Source organism: Octodon degus, unplaced genomic scaffold, assembly GCF_000260255.1.
Source record: "Octodon degus isolate 3935 unplaced genomic scaffold, OctDeg1.0 scaffold00065, whole genome shotgun sequence".
NCBI classification, from domain to species: domain Eukaryota; kingdom Metazoa; phylum Chordata; class Mammalia; order Rodentia; family Octodontidae; genus Octodon; species Octodon degus.
Genome location: NW_004524641.1, coordinates 8,601,435 through 8,612,692, shown reverse-complemented (window position 1 = coordinate 8,612,692; position 11,258 = coordinate 8,601,435). Strand labels below are relative to the sequence as shown.

General features: G+C 33.9%; 1 protein-coding gene across 1 annotated transcript in view; it reads left to right on the top strand.

Moving 5' to 3' along the window:
* Window positions 1-11,258, top strand: part of Dync1i2 (dynein cytoplasmic 1 intermediate chain 2) — a 65,329-nt gene that overhangs the window by 7,703 nt on the left and 46,368 nt on the right. The window contains exons 6-8 of the mRNA XM_023719203.1: window positions 5,148-5,168; window positions 9,234-9,251; window positions 9,924-10,014. Of these exons, the coding sequence (XP_023574971.1) occupies window positions 5,148-5,168; window positions 9,234-9,251; window positions 9,924-10,014 (130 nt within the window). The remainder of the gene's footprint in view (window positions 1-5,147; window positions 5,169-9,233; window positions 9,252-9,923; window positions 10,015-11,258) is intronic.

Genomic DNA, 11,258 nt, shown 5'->3' with positions numbered 1-11,258 from the left:
TTTTTTTTTACCCTACTAACTGAACCATTTGCTTATTAGTTGTTACTGTTAATTTTATAGTCATTGGATGATTTCTTTTTTTTTTTTAAATTCCTGTGCAACTGGCTTTTTTCTTCTATAGGACTTCTTTTTTCTTTTTCTTCTGGTTTTTTGTTTTTTGTTTTTTTTTTAGGGCTTCAGTTTAACTGAATTCATTTGTTCATGTTTCTTGATTCATGGTACACCTCCATCAGTGATTCTGGAAAGATTATTCTTTAGGGTTGTATATGTGTGTTTCATTTACTTCTCCCGTCTTCATTTCCATTCTCCTTTCCACTCACGCATTAAGAGCCCCTTCTTCCATTTTTAACATGTATACATTCTTTGGGTCTGTTCACTATGTTCCATTTTTTCAAGAAAAGATACTTTTGTATCTAATTCTGTTATGTTGCTGCACACATACCCATTTATTGCTGACTGACACATTATTCTATCATATCCCATGTTTTACTTATCCATTCCCTTAGTACTGTGAGCTTAGATTGCTTCTGTCTCTGTTTTACTGCTGTAAGCAACATTACAACTAATACATTCTTTCTTTAGAGGACTAGAAGAGTTTCTGTGGGATGTATGCCCAAGAATTGACTTGCCACATTACTGTGTATAACCTTGCTTAGGTTCTGCATACTACTCAAGAAAGACTTCAGAGGTTACCCTCCCAGTACCACTGCATGAAACTGTTTCACCATATCTACATCATCACTGGATATTATCTAACATTCTAATTTTTGTACATCTGGTGGATATAAAGTGGGATGCCCAAAATGTTTTAATATGCATCGGTTACAGTGAAGTTGACTGCATCTTCTTATATCTATCTATTAACGAGTCAGGTTTTCCTTTTTTAGAATAATGTATATATCCTTTTGCCTGTTTATGATCAGCATTCTTTATCTTAAGATTGTAGAATTTTTTTATATATTTTGGTGAGGCTTTTGTCTGTTAGTCATTTTTAAAAGAAATCTTTTCCTATAGTAGACTGCAACTATATCAAATTCTTTTCTGTTCTGCAGTTTTACTTCTTAGGTATGTGGGTTATATTTTTCAAAATAATGTGAAGTAGAGATCCAAATTAATTCTTCCCTATGTAGGTGACTAATTTTTTCACTACCATTTATTAATGGTATCTTTTCCTCCACTGAACCTGATGCTATTTTTGTTCTACAGTATGTTACTGTGAACATTCCTGACCTGTGTTTCACTATGGATCTGTTTATCTGATTCTACATAATTAACCCAGTTTGATATGGTTTTATAGTGTATCTTAATTTTTTTTAAAATCTATGTTTACTATAGATCTGCAAAGTAAGACCTTCATTATGGCCATCATCTCTTTTTTTACATGGGAATTATTTCTGATCAGATTTCCTCCATAGTCTCATGTACCTGATTTTGAATTCTGCTGCTATCATTTGAGAAATTTCGGATGGGTAGTCTCCGTTTTCCTCTACCTCGTTGCTCCTTAGATTTGCCCCTGGGTGTGCTAGAGGTCTGGAGTTGGGTTTTGCTTCTGCATCTTGTCATTTTCTATTTTCAGTTAAATTTAAATTTTTTTCTGTGTTGATGCCTGTTAATTTGTTATAGTTCATAGCTTTATGATTAGTATTGAGGGCTTCCTAGGATCTATCTAAATTGTCGATATAGAAAATCATCCCCTTTTCTTTTTTTTTTTTTTTCTTCTTTTTCTTTTTTGCCCTAGTTTCACATTTTTCTTCCCCTCAAAAATCTTGCTATCCTGTATATATTGCATTTAGTTATGTTTTAATTTTTTAAGACTAAAACATCCTCTATGCAGAAACTTTTTGCCCCGTGACATTACCTTGTTAATAAATGAAGAAATTGGTCTGTAGCATGAGTTTGCATCTGATGACTTTTTCATATTTAGGTTCTGGTTCTTTATCCTTTGCATTTCCTCAAAGCTGGAAATTTGATGAAAAAGCTTGATTTACTTCAGGCTGAACGTCATTGGCAAGAATATCATAGTAAAAATAAATAAAATAAATAAAAAAAAGAATATCATAGTGATGCTCAATAGTTACATACATCTTATCAGTAGAACATTTGTCTGATTGTTGGGCTAAAGGTAGTGAAAGTGAGATTGGTTATTTGGTTAGGATTGTGATTGCCAGGGTTTCTCTGTTAGAGTTATCCCTGTGACTATTGAGTAGCACCTGGAAATGGAACTTTGTCTCCATGTGAATATTCATTTCATCAGCCTTTTACATAATACTACTAACACTCATTGATGATCTTCAGGTTTTTTATTTAGGAGTTGCAAAGTTGCTTTTGTGATTCCACCATTCCTTCTATTTTTATTTTATTGTAAAGAGAAGAAGAAAAATAGAAATAAAATAGAGTTTCACAAATTCCTTCTACATTTATTGGCTGAGGTTCTATAAGTGGAAATTTCCCTCACTAACTACTTCTAGTTAGTTAACCTAAGTATGTTGTGTTTCAAATTAATTACTCATAGTCCATTCTAGGGTAACAGGTGAACTTTTACATGTGTTTTTAAAAGATGGGCTAATATTTTCATTAGGATTTTGGAATATATGCCCATAAATTAAAATATGCCTAATGTTGGGGCCGGGGAGGTGACTCAGTGGAATAAGTGCTTCCCTAGCAAGTGCAAGGGCCTGAGTTCAATCCCCGGTTCCACAAAAAAAAAAAAAGAAAAAGAAAAATATGCCTAATGTTTACTTATAGCCATGTTCACTAGTCATTATGATTATTGTTTTCAAACAAATTGGCAGCTTTTCCTTTGCTTTTTTCTGGAATAATTTTTTAAAAACTTGATAGAATTCAACTGTAAAACTGCCTTAGAATAGGACTTCTTTTTTCTCCAAGGTAGAACAGGGTTTATACCCCATTTGATAGTTTTTAATGGGTATAGTGTACTTGTGTTTTTCTGTTTCTTCTTATATCAACCTACCTGCCCCCAAAACAAACATTTATTATCTCTTGTCCCTCATAGTTTCTGCAAGTTAGGAATTTTGTAGAGGCTCAGCTGAATGGTTCTAGCTTAAGGTCACTCAAGGTGTCACAGTCAAGATGTCAGCCAGAGCTATAGTTATCTGAAGGTTTGATATAACTATAGATCTTGGCTCAAAGATGTCGCATTCCCGTGGCTGGCAAGTTAGTTTTGGTCCTAAGAGGCCTGATTTCCTTTCCATGTGGGCTATACCATACACCTGCTTTGTGTCCTTGCTGCATGTTTTCTTAGAATGAGCAATCTGAGAAAGAATTCCATTTAAAAAAGCTATCCAGGGCCGGCCAAATGGCTCAGTGGATTAAAGCATCTGCTTAGGCAGACGCAGCTGCGTGCCAGCCCTGCCCCCAGAGCTCACTGAGATGGCCATTCAGACTGGGTGTGGTGGCATGGGCTGTAATCCCAGCACTTAGGAGGCTGTAAACAGGAGGATCATTAAGAGTCAGATCTGTGTAGTGAGACCCTTTTGATCCTGTAGACCCTATACTAAATACAAAAAAAAGAAAAGCTATCCCTTTTATCACTTAACCTTGGAAGTCTCAAAGCATCACTTCTACCACAATCTATCCATTGGAAAAAAAATCACTGAGTCCAGCACACAGTCACAAAGAATTTGCAGGCATTCTTGAAACCACCAAAATATTTATACAAACTCAAAGATCTCTTCCTATTTTGAAATGATCTTATACTTTCCCCCTTTTAATGCATAAATCTGATTTTAACATTGATAAATTTTGTAATGTAAAAGAACACTTAGGTTCTGAAAGGAACCTAATTTGATTATGAGTTGTTACATGTTCTTAATTGCTATATTGATTTAATAACATTTTATTTAGGAATTCTTTGTTTATATTCATGAGAGGCAGGCCTATAGTCTCTTATATTTTACTCATTTTGTTACCATGGTTCTACTAGTCTCATTAAATGAGTTATATCGTTTTCCATCTTCTATTTCCTGGAAAGACTGTATAACTTTAGAAATATTTATTTCTTGAATGTTGGTTAGAAAGGTCCTGTAAGATTATTTTGGACCTTGTATCGATTTTGGCATTTCTTGTTAAAAATTATTCATTCCCCACAATGAATATAATCATTATGTGGTGTAAACTTGCACTAATAAAATGAGCATTAAAAATCATTTAAGGCCTGGTGTAATGGCACATGCCTGTAATCCCGGAACTCAGGAGGCTGAGGCAAAGAGGATTGCTGAGAGTTCAAGACCAGCTTGGGCTACATGGTGAATTCAAGAACAGCCTGAACTACATAATGAGACCCTGTTTCAGAAAAACAAATAAGAAATTATCCATTTCAACTAAGTTTTCAGTGTTATTCAGAATTCCTTCATAGTTTTTAAATATTTACTCTGTCTAATACTATTTTCCCTTTTCTATTTAATACTTTGCTACTTACACTTTTCTTCTCCTGGGGAGAAAACCCAGGGTCTTGTGCATATTACACAAGCACTGTGCTGAACTACATCCCCAACCCCTGCTCACTTAAATTTTATCTTTGTGTGTGTGTGTGTGTGTGTGTGTGTGTGTGCCTGGAGTTTGTCTTTTTAAAAATTTTTTTAAAAACCAGCCTTTTCATTTTTCTTACTAAATTTTATTTCTTATTTCCCAGACTCTTCAATGTTTACACTAAAGACTCTAAGTGATCTATGAGTTTAACTCAAGTAGATTCCATTATTGCAATCCTGATGGGAGACATGAAGCAAAAATTTACAATTTATATAGGCCACACTTGTACATAAGAGGTACTGTATTGAAATTGCATGTTTAGGGCCAACCAAATAGCTCAGTGGATGTTTAGGGCCAACCAAATAGCTCAGTGAATTAAAGTGCCTGCAAGCAGGCGCAAGGTACAAAGGTTCAATCCCCAGGCCTGCCATGCTGGCCCCGCCCCTGGGGTGCACTGAGATGGCAATTGAGACTGGGCATGGTGATGCATGCCTGTAATCCTAGCTCTTGGGAGGCTATAAACAGGCAGGTCACTACGAGTCCAATCTAGTAGTGAGACCCTGAACACCCTGTAGACCCTTCCCTAAAAAATACAAAAGAAAGAAAGAATGAAATTGCACATTGAATTTCCAGTTTTATGCTGAAAGACAAGTGAACCTAAACTAAGGAAAGTATAATTGGTTTCCTCCACCTTTTTTTTTTTTTAATCTGAATTTCTTTAATCTTTACCATGATGAAACTCATATTTGCAATATCTGATAGCAAGTATATTATTCAGACATAAAGAAACCATAGAATTAGTTATAATTTAAAAAACATTCAAATATTTCAGAATAGTTCTCAAAGTTTGGGGTTTTAGGGCCGGGGAGATAGCTCAGTAGAATAAGCACTTGCCTGGCAAGCGCAAGGGCCTGAGTTCAATCCCCAGTTACACACACACAAAAAAAAAGGTTTGGGGTTTTGATTGGTAAATGAATGTTATTTGTGAAATGTAGTTTTTGGGATCATGTGTGCTTATAAGGTTTCACTGTGCAGATATAGAAAAGGAGAACCTTTCTGTCAAAGGAAATGTGAGGAAAGGCTGAAAGTTGTAAAATTATACTTAGAGAAATAGCAAGTGTCTCCTTTGCTATGCTGACAGTGGGAGGAGAAAGAAGGAAGGGTGAGGCTAGACTAGGAAGGACTGCTGGACCTCACACAAAGTGGTTTTTAAAAAAAAACAAACTAAGAAAGGAATGTGATTCAGAGCCTTTATCAGTTATAAGCTTGCTTGCTCGCTCTTTCTTCTTTCTTTCTTTCTTTCTTTCTTTCTTTCTTTCTTTCTTTCTTTCTTTCTTAGACAAGATTCCCTATATAGTTCACACTGGCCTTGAACTCACTGTGTAGTACAAGCTGGCCTCCATCTTGGAGGTGCTGGGATTACAGGTGTGTACCCCCACTTTCAACTTGCTTGCTTGCTTCCTTCCTTCCTTTTCTTCCTTCCTTTAGTAACGGGGCTAGGATAGACATTTTGCATGGCTATAATGTGATTACAAAACTAATATGAAATGAATATGTAATTTTTTTTAACATTTAAGTTTCCTGGTCAGCTGTGTAGACATCTTTTCCTTTTTTCTTAGAGTTTATTTCTAAACCATTTTTCATCTCTTACTAGTAGATTTACCATTATAATGAAACCTGTAAAGGGTTTAGTAGATTTTAGCTGACTTTAGGAAATTAGGTTAAATGTATTTTGTAATCCTTAACACCTACTTCTAAAACTCCAGTATTAATATTTAATATTTGTAACTCCAGTTGTTGCTTGAAAAGAAATATTGGTTCCTTATAGTATTCTAGGCTAGAAGCATTTATATCCACAAGGGGGCATAAATTGTAATATGGGCTGCATTTGAGTACTGGGTATCATTGGTAAACTAGAAGAGACCTCACAACTTTTGGTTATTCTAGCTCACTTCCATTTCATTGTCTTCTTCCAAGGCTCCTATGCTTCTTACCTTCACACTCCTTGACTGCTTCCTTTTTCTGTGTCTGTCTTTCTGGCAAAAACCCCTTCTTGCCAGAGGCTTTCTTTTACTTGAAAAATAATTAGGGACATATACCACGCCCACATCCTTAAGAATTATCTGTAGTTCTATGTGGTTGATTTAGACATAATGCTAATTCCAAATCTTGGTGCATTCTCAGTTCTTTACAATTTAAAACATTGTGATTATTTCTTTATGGGCCAAAAGACCCATACAGCAGTACAATTTTTTTAGCCTTAAAGGCCAGGGTCTTTAACTGGCAGGAAAGGTCTTCTCAATTGTCCTTTTATTCTAAAGAATTAAAGAGTCACAGTTTTTCAGTATTGTTTACATGGTTAGTGAATGCCATGATACAGTTTTTGTGTATGTGTGTGTTTATTTGTTCTTTTTTTCAGTTCAAATTTCTTTTTTGGTTCTTAAGGAGAAATAGGTGATATCTTTATTCTAAACTTCTGAGAGGCTTAAATTCCTTTATTTTGTGCCAAATCTGTTTTAGCCTATTTTATACACAGAGTAAAGGTAATCTGGTTGAATCTCTGTTCTTATTAAGCAAATCGTAGCAAATCTGCTTATTAATGGATTGTGTTCTTTTTTAAGTGGATTGAACTCAAACTATCCTCAGAAGTGAATTTCTTAAATTTGAGAATCTGTGATTTCAGTTTTTTGGTTTCTCATTCATTCATTCATTCATTCATGGTTATGTTTTTCTTTTATCTCCTGGAATTCATGCTTTCATTTGTTTTCAGGAGATTGTTAAAGTCTGAGTATAGTAGTATTACCATATTGCATAATTGCTACATTTTTTGTTTTTTTTTTTTTAGACTAATTAGGTAAAATGTTGTCACCCAAGAGCACTACACTTTCCTTTCTTGTCTGTTGCAATTCCTCCTTTTACAATGATAGTAATTTTCTTCTTCCGCATTTGTCCCATCTATGTTATATATATTATTTACTATTGCAACATGAAGTTGGTGAGCTAGAGGGTAGCTAAGAGTCTTTTGATGGAGTCCTTTCCATCTGGCTTTAAACTGTCTTTCAGCACAAACATTGAGGTTCTAGGATGGAGTTTTTTTTTTTTTTTTTTTTTTTAACTAATACAGATTTAAAGTCATGGGCCAGGCATGGTGGTGCACCCCTGTAATTCCGTTATTCGGAAAGCTGAAGCAAGATGATTGCTCTGAGTTCAGGGCAAGCCTATGCTATTGCATAGTGAAGCCCTGTTTCAAAAGACAAAATTTAAAAACATAAAGTCACAATGATTTATTTCCCTTTTTTGACTGAGAAACCATAATAATTTGATAGCATCACCCTTTTGGCTTATTCTTTTTTCCTGAAGCTATTATTTCTGAACTGGCTGAGTTAATGTAATCTGTGTATTTACAATACTGTATGACATGTTTCTGTAAAGAATTTAGTGAACATTTTTTTAAAATGTAGCCTTAATGAAGTAAGTTTCTGTTGAACTTGTTGAGTGGAATCATTAATACTTTAAATTACCAAAAAGTGGGAAACAAGCCTATTAAATAGGAAGAGGATTCTGTAGTTAATCACACATAAGTAGATTGATAGGAATTTTACTATTTGTCTCCAATTTTTCAAATTTTATACTTGGAAAAATTATTTTTCTAAGTATGAGTATGTAATTTAAAGAAAATTTATTTTTAAAAAATATTTAATATGAAAGCATTATGATACCATACTGTGATTTAATTTAATATATAAATGTTTACAGCATTCAAGAATTATAAGCTCTTACTCTTAATTCCTGTATCAGTTTGGAATTAGTCTAGAGGAAGCCTCACAGTGCTACATAGATGAAAAGATGAGGAAATGTAACCTAAAAGAAGTTAGAAGATGCTAATATTCTTTTGTTTTGGCTACAAATCCCTTTAGCTACCTTGAATCATAGGCATGGCACCCCTCCCCAAGGTGCTATATCCACAGGAACTATATGAAGCCATCTGTAGTTGACATTATAATTGTTTCTGATAGATGTAAACAGCCTTAGAAACATTGTTTTCATTGCCCTTTGAAATTTGACAGCAAATTTGGGAAATTTAAGAACCATATAAGAATAAACCCCTCTATGTCAGGGAAAAAATATTCTACCTATGGTTGTTTTTCATCTACTTTTACTGTTTACCAGTAGAATTTGCTATTGAGGAAATAAAGGATAATGAGTTTTACTTGTATTTAAAATAGAATTCATACTATATTTGTACATTTTGTTAAATTATCAGGCTCTTTGTTTTTACTGCAGAATGTATAAAATGACTTACAGAGTTCAATGAATGCAACTGTTCCACTAATAGAATTTTAATGTAATACATATTTCTTTAGTTGCTGTATAACTAGAAGCTTACCTTCTCTTCTGAAGTCTATTAAAAGAAGGGCTTTCACTTCAAGTAAAGTGTATTAGATACTTAACATTGTACGTTGAAAAATTATTTTTAAAATGTACTTGGGATTGGGGAAATGTATGGTAAAATGTAACCAGAAGATGGCAGTGATGATCCTCCTGTACTACCCCTGCAACGGTAATCAAAAACTTTTCCAAATGTCATAGCATGAGTGTGCACGTTCAGTTGCTGGTACATAATGTTAAAAAGTGACAGATTAGGAGAAAGCATTTGCTATTTATATACTATGAACATGTGTATTTTTCTGTAAGAAGGGATTAAGATTATTTTGGGTGTCTGTATCTTTGTCTGTACACTTCAGTTTTTTCTGAATTCTGGGGTAAGGAAGTTACTGTAAATCTTGCCTTGTTTAATTTGCATGCATCACTTTATGTTATGCATCATGTCCAGAAGGCATGCTGGCTTATGGCCTGTTTGCATTTTTCATCCAAATTGCTGGAAACTAATAGACATTTTAAAGGAGCCATTCCTTGTAGTTATTTCTCTAAATTACCATTTTTCTGAGGGGGAGTAATTTTCAATTTAATTTTTGGGAAAAAAATAACATTCATTCTTGGAAAGCCAGTGATTAAATAATACTTACTGAAGTATATTTCAGTGTTTTAATTTTGGCAGCCTTTGTAATAATATTTATAACCTGGTGGTCTTCAAAGTGAAAAGTTAGAGGAAAAGGAATGCTCTCCTTTGAAAATTAGTGGCCACATTTAGTGACGGATGAGATAAAGATGCATCCTTTCATACTCTTGCCCTTTTTTAAGAGATATAAAGTCCAAGTGCATTTTGCCAGAGAAATTGCATGAATCTCCAGCATGCATTGTTAACTTTGTCTTTTCCCCTTTCTTTTCTACTGTTCATTTTCATTCATGTATTTTTTTGGTTTGCCTTTTTTTTTCCTTTTTAATTATTTCATGTTAAATTATTTTTGAAACGTCATAAGCTGAGCAACCTCTCCGTGTAGTAACAGCGGATACCTGTCTATTTCACTATTTAGTCCCTCCTCCTATGTCTCCATCCTCAAAATCTGTGAGCACACCAAGCGAAGCTGGAAGCCAAGACTCTGGAGATGGTGCTGTGGGATCTAGGTACAGTAATTTTCTTCTCATATAATAATGATTGAATGCATTCAGTGTCCAAATACAGCCAGTGCCTTAAGGGGGTTCAAAATAGTTTTATTGACCCATAAGGATACTTAAATCAGTTATCAAATAATCTGGTTAGCATTAACAATGAAAAGGTACCTAAGGCTTGCTAGTCTGAATTTGAGATGTGTTTTCCAAAAATTACAGATCTTATAACTGTTTGGAGACAATAGCATGATGCTTTCATTTAAGAAAAAAATCTTTAAAATATTACTTTTTAAGTATTGTATATTGTAAAGACTAAATTGATATTTAGTACTAAATTTGTTTCAATCTTATGCATTTTTTTGTGCCATTATGTCAGTATTCAGGGGCTAGGAGTTTAGCGTAGAGATAGAGTGCTTGCCTGTCTATCACATGCAAGGCCCTGGGTTCTGTCCCCAACAACAAAAACAAACAGTCCCACAAATATGTTAGCATTCCTTTAAATATCTAATAAGCAACTGACATTTTCAAGAATTTTTTTCCTTCTACAACATCATAGCAAAAATATTTCTGAAGATTAAAAATTACTGTACTTATTAAAGTTCTTTATTTTATATTTTTATGTAGATACTATATGTAATGTGTATATTCATTGCTGATTTTGAATAAGTAGAAAGACTATTTTAGTGTCAAAACTACTGTATAACACCTGCCTACCTGGTTTTTTAAATTAGTATGAATTATGTCCTGAGTTTGATGGACAATCTAGAGATTATCAGAGTCCCTTTACAAACTAATACAGGGAGTAAATATTGGTAAGAAAAATATCTGTGTATAGACAGGTACTTGTCATATTGTCAACTTTGTGTTAAATACTATAGATTATCACAGAAAATAAAATATGCCTCTATTTTCATTGGACATGCATTCAAGTGATTATGCCATTGATTTAATATATATTCCTTAGTTGAGAAGTTTTAAGGATAGTATGCTTGTTTAATATAGAGACTTTTTAAAACAATTTTATTTATTTATCTATCTATTTATTTTTGCAGTACTGGGGATTGAACTCAGGACCCTGCACTTGCCAGGGAAGTGCTTATTCCACTGAGCCATCACCCCGGCCCCTATATAGACTTTTTTAGCAAGGGAACAAGTACTTCAGTATCTTTAGAGGTATTTATTCTTGGAGAATGAATATAAAATTAGTTTTTTTCTGGGTGTAACAGAAAAATTATTTTATTGAATGAGATGATCTTACA